The sequence below is a fragment of the Centruroides sculpturatus genome, unplaced genomic scaffold (assembly GCF_000671375.1).
Source record: "Centruroides sculpturatus isolate CEXI.00-Female unplaced genomic scaffold, Cexi_2.0 scaffold39, whole genome shotgun sequence".
In the NCBI taxonomy this organism is placed as follows: Eukaryota; Metazoa; Arthropoda; class Arachnida; order Scorpiones; family Buthidae; genus Centruroides; species Centruroides sculpturatus.
The window spans coordinates 234,432-251,374 of NW_019384314.1; the positions used below are offsets into that span (position 1 = coordinate 234,432).

Genomic DNA, 16,943 nt, shown 5'->3' on the forward strand with positions numbered 1-16,943 from the left:
TATCATTTATAATCTTGATGATCCGTTTGATATAATTAGCGAAAAACTCGGCGAAATGTAATGCAGAAAAATATTCTTATACAGTAGAAATGTAAAGAAAATTTGCCCATTATGATCAGCGAGAAATGATTATATTCTAAGGAAATAATAGAAGGAATTTCCCAGAAAAATTAAATAAAATTTTAATTTAAATTTCCAAATAAATGTTTATTAGCCGTAACAATAAAGATAGACACAAGCACATTGTGTATATTCTAAGAACAGTATCAAAATTAAACGATATGGAATAGGAACCATAATTTGGAAACTGACACTGAAAATTTTTGTATTACTGTTTCCTTGATTTCAAATAATCTTTGAAATCTTCCAATGCTTTTTCGTTAACTTCTTTATAGTAAGGTAATTCTTTTTCCAGCTTTTCTTTCCAGTTTTTGATATGCTCGAATTCACTAAAATCAATATCCATCACCTAAAAAATTAATCCAAAATAACAATTGTTTGTAATTATAGATTGTTAATTAAATAATCTTGTATAGTAATTGAATATTTTACCTCGGCAAAACCGATACCAGCAATTATAGATAGATCTGCGAGTGTTATATGGTCTGCAGCAATGTACTGTGATTTAGATAAAATTTCATCTAAAATGGCAGTAGAATCTCTTAATATTTTCCTCTTTTCCTCATCAGGTTTAGCCCCAGTAAATATNAATTTTAATTATTTAATTGCTCCTTCCTCTCTTCCTTGGCATGTTGTGAAATTTCTGATAGTTGGATAATAAACCGTTTTATTGTAATTTGTCTTTTTAAATTATTTTGAATCGATATTAAAATTTGGAAAAGGGGGATCCCTAGATCGGTAAAATAGACGAATTTCCTTCTACAACTTCGATTGTTGTTCGGGATACAGTTAAGGTTTTAACAAAGTTCGAGCGAATACATAATTAGCAAAAAAAGTTGAAATAAAGTGATTAAACAAAAATTATTACAAATATCGTAAATAACAGTTCACAAATGCATATATAGAGATATTTTTTGAAGGGGGTAAATGGTCTTCACAATTCGAAATCGATCGAACACACAGTATAAACGCGCGCCATCTATCGTAGGATAAATATACTATGCCAGAAACCTTCGCAGGAGTGTATTAAAAAACTTCCCAAAGTTTCATGGCAATCGGATTAACGGTGTGGTAATGCATGAAGGACAGACAGACAGACAGACATACATTCATTTTTATATATTTAGATTCGGGTCATTGTTTACGGTTTATCTAAACTCATAATTTACAAAATACAGTAATTAATATTGTTTAACTAGAATTTATATTGGTATTTTCAATATCTTGATCAAATTTCTTTAAAATAGATGAGTATTAATCAATATTATGATCAATCATTTATGTTCTAACTGTCAGTTTCCTTTAGATCAGGGGTCACCAAATTACGGCCCGCGAGGTCAGTTCATTCGGCCCACCTCCGCGCTGTGTCACAAATAAGGTAAAATGTAATTATTTATATGGAAATATCTTAGTTTGTAGATAAACTTACTATGTAGAAAAAATAAAAATAAATGTAAGTAAAAATGCCAGAAATGGTCCAATCTGATTTTTGCATCTGACAGTAATATAATTTTTAGGGAAAATCAGCGAAATGAAAAATTCGGCGACTTTTTGCGACTTTGGATATCAGAGTGCTTTTTGTGTAAGGACCTGAAATGAAGTTTCTAAGAAAAGAGATTACGAGCTTGCTGCAGTGATCATGTTTGTGTATTGGTAAATAAATATGTCGGTTGTCTTTATTTTTTGTGTATTTACTATTGCGGCCCACGCTCGTCATTCTCTCAGTTATCTTGCCCGCTGTGAAAAAAGTTTGCTAACCCAAGCTTTAGATTAATAAAACATAAATGACGAGACATGATCTTCAATGTTTTCTCCTTTTAATTTGCTTGAATCTAGGGTATTTAATTTAAAATTTGGTTTTTATATTTATACCTAATAGAAATATATAAAAGTCATAAAGGTGCACACCTAGTATCTTTTCTTATATGTTTTCTAATACCAGTATTTTATAAAATAAGAATATATCTTAATTAAAATTACTTTTATCGACATAATTCTTAAAAGATCTAACTCTAATTATGAATTACCTGCTGGAACCGGTGTATATCCGCCATCGTGAATGTAACCAAGTTCTGAAAACATTCCTAAAGTTTTCATAGCGCTTATGTCTGCATTCGTCTTTTTGAAAATTTTCTTCTTTTTCTTTTCTTCCGCCATCTTCCAGGCTATTAACTTTCAGTCGTTTCTAACAGATTCTGTAACTGTTATAATAATTATTATACGTATTGTTAACAACAATAAAATCATATCAATTGCAATATTAATTATGTTTAACAATATGTCTTTAATGTTATATTTTAAAAAAAGCCAGCAAAGAGTTGCGTAACTTTCCCGGCTGTTATGAGCTTTTATTTTAAAAAATAACTTTATCTTATTAATCATCTATATATTAAGTTGGTAAGCCTCAAATACTGTCCACCTTCTTTTGAGAGAACGTCTGAGGATACAAACATGTTTCAAGTATCAAAATAAAGCTCTCGCCCTGTGGATGAGGCCCTTGCAATCGGAAATGAAAAATTCACAGCCGTTCAGGCGTGGTGGAGCAGCAAAGATATAAAGTTAAGACATTCCTATAAGCATTAAACATTGATTTTGACTTCTCCCGTCATCTAAATTGAGATCTCGTTACATTTAGCAACGGAGTGATCGACCATTAGCCACTCGTAGGGAGCTGTTTGACTAAGTGGGTCACTCTTAGACATAAAAAAAGTATTATAATTCATGAAGATCTGAACAAAGATGTACTAAAAGAATTATATGATTTAATATTAATTTTTACCGTACCGTTGAGCGCAGTTTTTCAACCATGAAGCGAATTGATACATTGGCAAGGAACACTCAGTCCGAAGAAAGATTATCGTCACTAGCGTTGCTTTCGATAGAAAAAGAGCTTTTAAATATTTTGATGGAATCAACGACAAGCGATTTTTATGATAAAGTAATTAACAACTTTGCAAAAAAAGAAAAAAATGCCGAAAAGAGTTAGTTTATAAAAAATAATAAAAACAAGTTTTTGTATCCATGTCAATGTATTTATTTTAGAATTAAAATAAATAAATTGTTTATTTTTGTCATTTCCGGTATTTGTTTTGTTTAAAATTTTTATGGAAACACAGCTTCCCTATTATCAAATGTCACTGCACGTCACAGTTAGAGTCATATTTTTATTTGAATATAAAATACAGGAAAGTCTTAATCTGACTCTGATTTAGATTTAAACTGGAGTTCGTCAACCCTGTTTAATTAAGTCAGTCTACAGAATACGGATGTTAAAAAGCAAGAACGAAGAAACGAGACTAATCGGAATAGACGACGGGGACAGAAAATAATAAAAACTTCAAATTTCAAGGACGCAACGGTTTCTCTCAAAAATTCCAAGTGTAGAGCCAATTGTTTCATGTGTGTCTCGTACCTCTATTCGTTTCCGTTTTCCTTCCTCGTATCGACAGCTTTACATCACCGGAAGCGGACTGCATCGTCACTGGACCGTCGAGACGCCGGAGAAGCTCGCGAACTCTTTTATTTGAAACTACCTTAAAAAGGAGAGGAAGACCCAGAGATCTCCACCGACTTTAAACTTTCATGATTGCAGAAACTTTGAAAGCTCGTTTCGTATCAAATAAACGGTTTCTTGTAACCGTAGAGTCTGCCTCACCCACATAAGACCCTTTCAATCCCTCGTCAGTCTTGATTGTCCCGTCCCTTATCGGCAACCTCACATGTACCTACAAAATAGCCACACGATTCAACAAGACAAAAGGCAGAACAATGTTGAAGAACGCCATCACGCAAATGATTCTGAGGCCAATTATTGGGTGGGCCCGACCCTCACAAACCCATATAAGTGGCGTCACTGTTCCATTTTATTTCTTATATGTTAAAGAAAAGAAAATTTGATTAAAAAAAGGCTGTTAAATGAAAAATAGTTTTCAACACTGTTTTGAACTTTTAATAATCTGGGGTCGCAAGATGGTAAATGGCTAGAGACTCTCTCGTCTCTTAGATTCTTAGAGGCTCTGATTTTGATCACTATAATCTCTCCAAACATGCAATATTTTCATACACTATTTTCAAACTTAATAAAATATAAATTTACTCAAAATACTGTATTTTAAATGAAAGACATTAAAAATAAAAAATACTTAAAATTTATTTATATATTTGAAAATACACAAGAGTTAGCTTGAAAGTTTAATTTAATTTTTCTGTTTTGCATTTTATTTAAACGACAGTAACGTGCTTTTTATTTCTAAATTACAAGAAGAAAGATATAGAAAATATTCAACATCATAACTGTAAGTTATTTATGCAGAAAATAGTACTAAAAGAGAGCATTAAAGAAATACATTAAATGTTAATAGCACTAAACATATAAATAAACACTGAAGGTTTTTAATAGGAAAATCGATCGATTTGAACTTGTAAATTATGATACAATAAAGTATAAAGAAAAAACTGATTAATATAAATTTTGAACGACAGTATATTCTCCAAAACTTTAACAGGAGTCACATGAGTGTTCTAATCAATCGTCGTGTATTAAAGCAAACAATCCACTGAAAATTTAGCCTACAGTATAGTCTGCTGACTGTCATGTGACGGGTGATTAAGGAGTCAATCTAACTCTTTGAGAACCCGAATCGGATTCAAGCAAACCCCAAGAATTTTTCATAAACGGTCCATTCCGGATATGCCGGGCCCATTCCTCACCACTCGGCCGTTCCCATTGTGAATTTGGAAAAAGCCCTCTTAGTTCCCACAGGAAAGAAATAGCCAAAAATGACAAAGAAAACAGTATAATTCGCTTTTATAAAAATCCATCAACAAGTTGCGTAACTTTCCTGGCTTTTATGAGTTTTAGTTAATGTTACCCTATTGTGAGACCTGTAAGGCCCCTGGGACTAAATTAATAATTCCAGCAACAAGTTGCGTAACTTTCCTGGCTGTTATGAGTTTTAGTTAATGTTACCCTATTGTGAGACCTGTAAGGCCCCTGGGACTAAATTAATAATTTATTAATTATGTTAAATATTGTCACCAAATATTACTTCATTTTTGGTGAGAAAAATAANCTAAATAAAATTGTGTGGCCACTCACTGCTGGGCTTAATAGTTTTAATCTCGATAGAATATATAAATTTCGTATTATGCAATTAATTGCGGAATTGTTATTTCGAGACTATTATTTTGAGAAAATAAATTAATGACGAAAATAATAAATCTAATTGATTTTTAACTTGTTCGAAATAATCCTAACAATCACACTAATTTAAGATATTCGTTTGATTTTCGTGTCTTTCCTTATCGCAGATGCAACTTATTTAAATGACATAATTCATTAGATATTTGCTGTAAACAGCAAATAATGATTTAAACTGATTGAGTAACATACATGGACTATATAATCAACGTTACTTTTTTCATTATGAGATTTACTTTCTTAATTGTGTCATCCAAACTGAATACCATACTGGCTGTACAATTGCAAATGGGATAAGACAATCCACGAAAAAGTACAGATACGAGAATATTCGAATATGAATAACAATAACAATTTGCTTATAACAATAGACATTATGTCTTATTACGCGAACATTCTAGCAAAATTCAGTTATTTATTTATTTATTTATCTATTTTGCTTTAAAGAAACCTAATAAAAATAAAAGGTATTGTTTATATTGTATTTGTTACGCGATCCATCAGTTTTCAATGGTCTCCACGATTATCTAGAATTTTGCTCACTATAGTGAATCTATTCTGTATAATTGGGCAACGTGGACGAAAACCCAATTAATCCATTTACGATCTCGAAAATCTGGATCAGCTTCCGAATTTATATCTTATACGACAGTAAGAGAATATCTTATTGCTCGGTCATGAAAAGGTGTATTTCAATCAATTACAATTAAACAGGCACCCATTAGTGTCCTCGAGTGGATAACATCACTAAACGCTAAATTAATCGTGGGTTCGCATCTCGCCTACAGGCTGGAAACATGGAATTTTCTGGGTTCTCTTCACGTTTATAATACCTAAATAGGGACCAGTTTTCAATAAAAAGGCAAGAGCGATCTGCTTCCCCTGAGGCAGACCACCCATGAGTCGCGTTGCCATATGAAAGCAAACAAACAATTAATCAGAAAACTTTTTCGTATCAAATTTTCCGACATCTGAGAAGCAGGAAAACTTGCCATAGCATGAAAACACTTCGTTTCCAAGTCACCATTCCAGCAATGGCTACTAATAGCAGTTTTTTTTAAACTCTTTCCGCCCTGTGGACATTAAGAGAGCCTCTTTTTTAGCAGGCCCATTATGGGTTCGGCCAGGCCCACAATGGGGCGACCGGGTAGTGAGGGACGGAGCCCGACATATCAGAACAGACCATCCCCCGAAAATTCCTGGGGACTTTTCGACCCGTCCGGATTCGAACCTACTAATAGTAGTATGTGAGATGGTCGGATGGCCAAAGCGATTAAGACATATGCCTTACACACGCCCTCTGAAGATTCCGGAATTCTGTCCAGTCAGACTCTGAGAAATAATTTTGGGTGATTCAATCTTGAATATGCCATGTCCTGGTCGCTTCCTTATGAATATGGCCAAATTCTTTATGACAATGAAAAAAGTCATCTTAGTGCTTAAAGAACCGAAAAAGTTTAAAAATACAAACAAAAATGATTGTTTTGTCAAAACTATATCTCACAATTCGATCTTGAATTTGAACGTATCAATTATTAATTCTTGTTATTTTTAACTTGCAATATGTGCAGAAATACGAGCATTTAAAATACGATCACAACTTAAAAAAATTTAATGAAATTTAATTACGTCATTTTTTTAATTTTGCGATTTTGAAACCAGATACTGTACATTTTCTAATATCTATAACGAGCGATTATTTATTGTGACATGATCACAATGCCGGGCTACAATTTTTAATCATATTTTTAATTTATTTAATTCAAAATATATGCTTTCCACTTCAAATTAGTAGTGGCTTGCTCCTGTACATCACACTTTTCCTTTAACAATAGAGTCGTGCTGGTCATCTATTAACTGCTTTCAGGGGAAATTTTCGAATTCAAATCGCGTGATTTCCGGTTTTCACCGGAAGTTAGTATATAGTTAATCGGGGCCTCCTGTTCCTAATGTCTCCATATCATTTGGTCTCGGATTTCATCTATCTAACTTCGTTCTCGGGATTAAGGAAAAACAGATGGACGGCCAGTGAGAATTTATAGGACTGCAATTTGAAAAACTGTAGACCAATAATAACATAAGTTCGGTATGTGAGAATGTATTGAATAATATTTTTATATAAAATAATAATAAAAATTTCATCTCATTTAACGATGAAGCTTACTTTAAAAACGCAAAATATCATTTTATAGTAAGGTTGATTAAATAAGATATAGCCATTTACATTTTTATGAATAAATGAAAAATTTTACAGACTAATTTTATATTTAATAATTTCAATAAATCACGAAACGTTTCATTTAGTTTATATTGTAAATAAAAAGTTAATGTTAACACCATCTTTCTTAAGCTATTGAAATGTTTTCTGAATAATCTTGGTTTTGTTTTTTATATTTCGCAATAAATTTCTAAATTAATGTGGTCTAATCAAATCCAATTCTATCTATCCAACAAATGAAATTCTGTTTAGGGACTAAACACTTAAATTAACGGTGTACATTTTGCTCTCGTTTAAATTGCAATAATGTCGGCCAGATGGCAGCAGCGGCTTAGTTTTGTCTTACCGCTCTGTGTGGAATCAAGTCTGGGCTACGACTGCCGTCAGCACGATAATCTTCGGGTTGGGTCGGTTCACCCCTCAACTTCCGATCGACCACAGCATGATGAACCGTTCATGCCTCAGTGCCGAGTGATTCCTTCTATAACACACAAGCTGATATGATTATGTACAGTAAGCTATGTAACATGTGCATATTATGGGTACATGTAAAAAAAATATAACTTTGTTTTATATTCTTTGTGTTACTGATTTTATGTTCTACATTGTCGTTGTTTATGGCCAATCATTTATTTGCATCTTGGGATTTTTTCTGGCAACTGCTGTCTTCCTTGTAAATATTTTGAATAATTATTAATTTTAATTTAAATTTCCAAATAAATGTTTATTAGCCGTAACAATAAAGATAGACACAAGCACATTGTGTATATTCTAAGAACAGTATCAAAATTAAACGATATGGAATAGGAACCATAATTTGGAAACTGACACTGAAAATTTTTGTATTACTGTTTCCTTGATTTCAAATAATCTTTGAAATCTTCCAATGCTTTTTCGTTAACTTCTTTATAGTAAGGTAATTCTTTTTCCAGCTTTTCTTTCCAGTTTTTGATATGCTCGAATTCACTAAAATCAATATCCATCACCTAAAAAATTAATCCAAAATAACAATTGTTTGTAATTATAGATTGTTAATTAAATAATCTTGTATAGTAATTGAATATTTTACCTCGGCAAAACCGATACCAGCAATTATAGATAGATCTGCGAGTGTTATATGGTCTGCAGCAATGTACTGTGATTTAGATAAAATTTCATCTAAAATGGCAGTAGAATCTCTTAATATTTTCCTCTTTTCCTCATCAGGTTTAGCCCCAGTAAATATTTGAGGAAACTACGAGGGAAAAAATGATTATTTACAACATAAAACACTTTTAAAATATCATTATAGAAAAAATACATAGATCTATTAATACGTTAGATACTTACCACGAAATCGAGCACCTTTTTATATAGATTTCCAATATCAAAATATAACATTTTGTCTACTTCGGCTCTTTTCTGTGGATCTTCTGGATACAAAGAATTTCCTGGAGCATATTTGTTGACTAAATAGCCCATTATGGCTCGGCTAAATTTAATATTAATAAATTGTTTATCATAGTTTGTCAATAAACGTACAATTTAAAAACATAATTACTCGATATTTTATAAATTTATAATACTGTATTAGTATTAAATAAACTAAATTTAAAATAATTTCTAATATAAATCTAAATATTGTTTGAGACAAAAGAGGCATTTTCCTGAGGCCCCACAGTTTTAGGTCTGAAATCATCTAAATTATTGGGACTGATTCACAAAAGTATCGTTACTAACGACGTAATATGCTAACGAAGTTGCTAAAAATTTTAATATATTTTTTGAAAACTTAGAAAACGCTTTTATTGGTCATGTTTTTCGAGAATTGGGATGGGAATGGTGGAGGCATCGCTCTCACTATATACATCGCCACAGTGCATTTATACATATAGCCTATATCATGATTAAATTCTACATTTTGTTGTTTATCAGGTTTCGGGTGAAGTCATTCCCTCTTAAACATCATTAAGATGCATTGTCGTCAGACTTAGGTATGTCCTCAAAGTTTCAGTCTTCTATCTTAATGAAAAATGAGTGAAATTTGAGTTACAAGATTTGAGGACATGCAAAGCGATTTTAAATAAAAGTGTTTAATAAAAATAACAATTTAACGATTTTTCGTAGATAGATTCGTGAAAGCCGTAGCAGAGCATTGCGTGGCTAAAACAAAGATTTTCATAATCTCGCCCAGCATTTCTTGTATGGCCAATAAGAAATTATAAATTATACTCCTCTGGGTTATCGATTGATAATAACTGTGGAAGGACGACGACAATTTTAACAAAATGATAGAGTTAAGAATTTTGTTTTGTTTTTTTAAATCAGTTTATAATATAAAGAATCAGAACAGCTTTAAATAATATATTCTGTAGTCAGTGATTATCAAATGTAGGCCTATTTAGAATATTTCACAGTAAGCATACACTAAAATCTACTTTGATGTAAGAAAGTTTAGAATTGAAGCTTGAAAATGAATGAACAAAATCGTGCTCCTCACACACATACAGAAAAACGCCCAGACTTTTTTGCATTTCTCAACATTACATGGTCCCGAGTCCAAAAATGTAAGGTCATTTTTTGACTCATTACCATACTTTCTCTTTGTTTTATATAACAGCGGAAAAAGTAAAATGTAGAAAATAAATCGTTCTAACGTGACACATCTTATAATTTGGATTAGGTCTACACCGTTACAAACATGTTAAAAACATCGTAGAAATAAAGTAGTGTAAATTGAAGTTCATCACCGATAACAAAAGAAAAACTTTGGTACGATTTTATATATAAAGCATCACATAAAAAAAGTTATACCGAATTATTATAGATAATGTTCATATTAATTAATTTCATAACACTATCTACAAGTTGGATGTGGACAAGTTGGATGTGTTGGAAGTGACAAGTTGGAAATGTCACTGCGGAAAATATTTAAGGCGCATAAAACAAATATCCAATAGAATAGTGTTTTCTCTTGGTACATCTTTATACGCAATCGATGATTTTCGATTAAATTAAACTTTACTTCTTTTGATAATCAATAATATCTAAGAACTATGATATCATCAATGGATAGATGAGTAACCGATAGATTCGGCATGTTTATTCTCGTCATCGAACATGAGCTAAGTTTCTTCAGCCATTTTGAAACTGAATAACGACACCTCTGTTATTGAGGTAAAATAACGACATTTTAATTAACGACATGTTTCGTGAATAGCCAACGTTCATGTTGTTATACCTTATAATGACAATGCATCGTTAGTGAATCCAGTTTGTAATACTATTAAAACCTTCCAAAGAAAAGACCAGTTTTCCTAGGGCCAGTAGATAGGTGAAATCGGGCCATAAACATTAATTAATATCTAACATTAAATTGATGTATAATATCCAAATCTAATATTAAGTCGAAAATAAAAATCTTAATTATTTATTGTAGCATCGTCACAATGCCAGGTTGTAATTTTTTAATCATATTTTAATTTAAAAATTAATCGGGGCCTCCGGTACCTAACCTTTCCATATCTGGTCTCGTTTTTTCTAAGAGATTAACAAAGAACAAATAAACCGACAGGCGAACGACAGTGGAAATTTGGGCCTAGAGGTCTGCAATTTTAAAAATGCAGCACAAAAATTAATGTGTTAGTAAAATAAACGCATGATAAAATTCTAAAGTATCATTACAAAGATATACACATTATTTGGATAAATAATACTCCTAATGATGGCAATGAAGTAATAAATATCCTCAGAGATGAGTCTGAAAGCAATTATATCAAATGTAAAAGCCACTCTATATATTAAATCGATACAAACAATTCAATTTATGGACAATTGAACAGTGATATATAGTTTAACTATTGTGAGCATTAGTAACAGCATGCCATTCGAATGATGTATAGTGTAATGTAATTGTTGAATTGCATGCTATGCCATATTTACTATGAGTAATAAAGCTTTAAAAATTATAATTTTCGTACCTTTCCCAAAGAATGAAGCCATTATCGTCCAAAGTTGGAACTGAATGTTGTGGATTAATCTAAAAAATACAATGTGCATTTTATTTAAATTTCTGCAAAGTATTTTAATAGCCTATATAAATAACAATAAATAATCATATTTTTTATACAGTATTACTTTATTAATAGAACCAATCCGTAAAGCGCTTTCGATCGCAAGTTATACAGTAATTTAGTAATATGGTATATCATGATACATTATTAGTAAACAATTCGGTTACATTAGTGACCCTATATAGTAAGAGGTTGGCATTCTCTAATTTGGAAGTCATGTTTCATCGGATTCCTTCTAGGTATTCGTAAGCGGAAAAATCCCATATTAGCTTTATTTCCGTTGCAGTTTTCTCACGGCAATTACAATTTAAGTATACAGTATTTCAACTGTATATTCATATTTACAAAGCATTTAAATATATGCTTTGTAAATATGAATAAACAGTAAATATGAAATGCTGTATAATTAATTATACAGCATTTATTAAATCTAATGTATATTCATATTTACAAAGCATTTATTTAAATGCTTTGTAAATATGAATATACAGTAAGTATTAAATGCTGTATAATAAATTACTAATAATAAAAATTATTGCTATTTTGTGAAACTAGTGTATTTTGTAACAATTCATTCCCGATAAAACTTATTCTATGTGAATGTACCGTACAGATTTACAATAATTAATTATGGATAAGATGGAATTTTCAGACCAAAATACCACTATATATTTATATAAATAGAGTAGAAACATCTTTTACAAGATGTATCTACTCAATATGTATAAATATTTAGCTTAAAATCGTCAAAACAATTTTTACTGTCTCGAAAAAAAAAAAGAAAATAAATACCAAGAATCAAAGTCACGTTATTTTTATTATAGACGTGCAATTATTTATTGTGATATCGTCACAATGCCGGGCTGTAATTTTTAATTATATTTTTAATTTATTTAATGTTCTCCACCTCAAATTAGTACTGGCTTGCCCTGTACATCACACTTTTCCTGATAACAATGGTCATGCTGGTCATCTATTAACTGCTTCCAGGGGGAAAGGTTTGAATTGAAATAACATGACTTCCGGTTTGCATTGGAAGTTCGTGTATACTTAATCGGGGCCTCCTTGTTCCTAAGCTTTCCATATCTGGTCTCGAATTATATCTATCTAACACCGTTTTCGAGATTAAGGAAAGAACAGAAGGACGACAGTTGGAATTTATGTCCTCAATTTTTTCAAATTGCAGCCCAATAATCTCTATTGGGAACAAATGGGAGAAAACTGAAGCGAGAGAGCGGGAGAGGAAGTCCCTTAGTATAAACTAATTTCATTAAGAAGCTTATTTACATGTAATTGTTGAATTCAAAGGAAAGGGAACAATGAAAACATGTGCAGTATTTGGTAAATTATTTCTAATGATCAAATTGAAAATGCTTTGAGAATTTTCTAAGCAAGGGTACCTTTGTTTGGCCAAATATTAAAACAGAAATTTATGTTAGTCAAATTATTTACATGATCAAGGAAACTCGGGAAATTTTAATTGTTCTTACAAATATTCAATTATACTATGCATTAAAATCATAGTAAAGATATGTCTTAATCTTTTTCTTTCCTTTTTTTTTGTTTTTTCTTAACATGTTTTGTATCAATAATTCTTCTATTTTATTAATTCGATCATCTGTCTAGAAATTATTTTATTTCATTTGTTCCACTTTATAGTTAATTTTTTTAACATTCTAATTTATTTGTAAATGCTTTTTATTTGTGTAGGCCAAAATAAATTACAAAAATCTATTTTACCAGTGGTTAATAGTATTTTATCTGCTTCTCCAAATGGATCAATTATAATCATAGCTCATGAGATATCTGATAATTTTTACAGAACTTTTGTAACATTTTATTATACTGTATAATAAAATGTTACAAAAGTTCTGTATATTTTGTCTGTAATATGTTTTAAATTCTTTATGACATAGCTCACATCGTTAATTTAAAGAAATAAGAGTCAAAAATTTGTTTTTCTGACATTTATGAAACTATCCTATTATTTTATTAGCTCTTTCCAAATGCTGGTAAAAATTGACTGGAAGTTTTTGAAAAGCTTATTTTGATCAATATACTTTCATTACATGTAATATTAATTTAAACACTCAAAAAAATCAAAAAAGGTGAGTAATTAACACCCTTCTTTACCTATATAATACTGCACAAAGTACTCTCAATAATACTACACAAACTCCTCTATGGTACTGTACTGTACAGTACATCTAAAGTGGAATTTAGGAACAATGCAGAGTTATGTTCTAACCAGTGTCTAATTCATGGATTAAGTCCATTAATAATGATCTAGGGGGAAAAGATAGATTTAAAGTTTTCTTTCTCCAGCTATGGCTAAAAATGTTGACAGAATTAACAGTTCAGATAAGCTTGTTACTATTTGGCCTGTCATTAATGCCTCGGAAGTAGGTCTACAGTAAATTATAATTATTTTCTTCAATGATAGTCATGATCATAAACTAATAATATCTGAAATGTATCCGAAAAAGTATTATCTTACAGCAGAAGTAGGGAATTGACGACGAAACACGCTGTTTATGTACGGTAATACCTCGATTTTCGTCTGTTGCCTCGGATTTCGTTGTCGTACCCACCTGGCCGCGCTGCTAATTTTGCGAAAACAAAGGTCGACCCATACGTTTACCTGCTCAGAGTCGCTTTGTGTGAGCATTACCCCTGCGTCTAGCCAAAATTTCATTGCTTTCCTTTTCTTTTAGCTCCATATGGGACCAAAGAAAGTTTCCAGAGCCAGCAGCCTTTCGAATGTATGTTAAATGTTAATTTATTCTTTATATTAGTCTTTTATATTCATTTTATTTCAATTTGTTATTGTTTTTTGTATTAAATTCTATATTTATTCTCTATAAAATGTGTTTTTGGTATGTGTATGTATTTTGGAGTGTCTAGAACGAATTAGGCCTAATTGGATATACATTGATTCATATGGAAATAATTGCCTCTGTTTTCGTCAGTTTCGGATTTCGCCGATTGCTTTCGGACGGTTTATTGACGAAAACCAGGTATCACTGTATTAAATTAACCTAACAAGTGTGTTTATCAGCTTGTATAACCACATCGAGCGCCATCTTTTGAGTACTGATTTAAATATAAATTTAAAATTAAATTTATATTTAATTTTAAAATTTTAAAGTTATATTATATTATATAATTTAAACATTGGAAATTAATTTATACAATTATGAATAATTCTTTCAATAACATAAGTATTAAAGTACAACTTTTGAAAATAAAGGTGGACCAAAAGTCAGTTAACGCTGTTTTACTTAGTATTTTAGGAATGCTCTCGCGAATACGAATCGTAAATTAAATTTGGAACAGCATGGAAATATGATATAAATAATCTCCCTAATTTGAAACAGTGTCTGTGTTTCTATTTTGTTTATATCACGTAATGAAGCGCAATACAATCGACACAAGGCTTAGCGGATTAAAGGATGTAAAGAAAAGCCTTGTGTCGCTTGTAATGTACTTCATTCTGTGATATAAACAAAATGATTTAAATATTAAGATACTTTATTCTTTATAACAGTTAGCTGACTTTTGGGCCACTTTATATTTTAATTATGACTCACCTTGAGAAATTCCGGTTTTAATTGTTCTTTATTAAACAGATTAATTTCTTTTAAGGACAGTTCGATGCCGAGATGCTTGGCTGTCATAATAACAGCTCGACAAGGCGAGCTAACTGGAAAATGATAGAGAACGAGAGGCATGTCTACAGCTTGCGTTACCGGAGCAGGAACTGTGCACACCGCTCCCATTTGAAACGATTTTATCCAAGCGCAACTTCCTTATATGACTCTACAGGTTTTCTTCTTAAAACCATCCGGTTGTGTTTTGAATTACAAGTCACGGTTGCAATAGCAACAGGCTGTCGATAGACATATATAATAATCGAGTTTTCGGATCGTTTAGTTTTTTTTTAAATAAATGTTGTTTACTTTGTTATTTATTCATGAAAACATTCATTTTTATGGGTTTATTTCGCCGTTTAACACAGTTGTAAATAATTTATTATATTTCTAATGTTTTAAATATTAATAAAATATAATTGCTAAATCATTGTGGTGCCATCTAACATTCTTTTTAGTAACTATTTTAAAAATATATTATTTAAACTTTTTAAACAGAATCTCAAAGAAGACATCTGACAGTGTGACTTGTTTCATTTAAGAAAAAAATATTCATAGATTTCGTTAATATACGACTTTGATACAAGCAGTTGGGTTCATACCCAACTAGTTGATAAGTCCTTGAAATAGGATCTGAAGCATGATATATCAAGTTTGTATTAACTTAACAAACCCTTAAAACAGAATAAAATACATAATAAAACTAATAATTAATAATAAAATTAAATATAAATTATTAATTTGTTTAATATATAATAAAATATTAGACAAATTAATATAAATTGTTGATAAATGCTAATAAGTTACATTTTATAAACAAATTTTGTTTATAAAATTCCTTTAACATTTACGGCTCGAGAATTTCCGCGAAATTACAATATGTATTATCTAAATACACTTCCTAGTAATAAAAGTACGCGTAAAATGTTTATTATAAAATCCTGTCCATATTTCACCTCAGACTGAATATTATTCATCAAATTTAATGTTAAAACATTGCAAAACAATTTAAAACGAAAGAAATATAAAATTTAGAAGACACGAATTGTTTAAATTTACATAATATATATTTTTAAATTAGTTATAAAAGTTTTTTTTAAAAAGTTTATGTGTATGTTTTAAAGTATAAATAAACAAATATATTTTTAAAAATAGGCTAACAACTTATAATATTTTAACGTGTTATTTAGATTCAAATAACATATTGTTAATACACTGTACATAAACAATTACATAAACAAAAATTATATAGAACAACATGACAATACAGGTTCAGTATACTAGAATGGGGTCAATAAAATTGGATAATGTCATTAATTCCGGTCTATGATTCATTTGCACAAAATTATAAACAGAAGGTAAAAAAACGAGAAAAAATTTTAAAATAAATTTTAAAATTATACTATTTTAAAGAAGTAACTGTTAAGTCATATATAAAGTGTTTAATAGTGTGATAAAGAACATTTTAATTTTGTTTTCCTTCTAGAGATGGAGCCACCAGTTTACAAAGGACACTCGCACAGTTAGATAATACAATCAGTTACAGGTCCCGACGGTAAAGTGTCTGTCCACATTCACTCTTCTATCAATCAAAAGTGGCGTTAGGAAAAATTGTTTTCTTTTTTCGGTCGAAGTCTGATCAAATCGTCCACACCAATCTGATACAGAGTGGTCTACGAAACAGGCTTATGTATATCCCAGCT

The 16,943-nt window shown here is 30.6% G+C and overlaps 2 protein-coding genes across 4 annotated transcripts in view; both read right to left on the bottom strand.

Annotated features, from left to right (window-relative positions):
• Window positions 1-2,345, bottom strand: part of LOC111622891 (UPF0602 protein C4orf47 homolog) — an 86,506-nt gene extending 84,161 nt beyond the window's left edge. For both annotated transcript variants that reach the window (XR_002756361.1, XM_023365350.1), the window contains exon 1: window positions 2,148-2,345. Coding sequence is in view for 1 of the 2 variants with exons in the window: in XM_023365350.1 (XP_023221118.1) it covers window positions 2,148-2,277 (130 nt within the window). In the remaining variant the exon portion in view is untranslated. The remainder of the gene's footprint in view (window positions 1-2,147) is intronic.
• LOC111622901 (glutathione S-transferase 1-like) lies at window positions 192-15,531 on the bottom strand. Of its 2 annotated transcripts, XM_023365369.1 has the most exons (6): window positions 15,181-15,531; window positions 11,498-11,556; window positions 8,868-9,009; window positions 8,715-8,772; window positions 553-659; window positions 192-469 (listed from the first exon to the last, which is right to left on the bottom strand). In XM_023365369.1, exons 1-6 carry the CDS (start codon window positions 15,367-15,369, stop codon window positions 329-331), a joined length of 696 nt encoding a protein of 231 aa, XP_023221137.1. In that variant the 5' UTR covers window positions 15,370-15,531; the 3' UTR covers window positions 192-328. The 2 variants fall into 2 exon arrangements, with proteins under 2 accessions (XP_023221137.1, XP_023221132.1); XM_023365364.1 differs by lacking the exons at window positions 192-469; window positions 553-659 and adding an exon at window positions 8,242-8,524 and having other exon boundaries at window positions 8,608-8,772; window positions 15,181-15,452.
• Window positions 15,532-16,943: the final 1,412 nt, after the last annotated feature.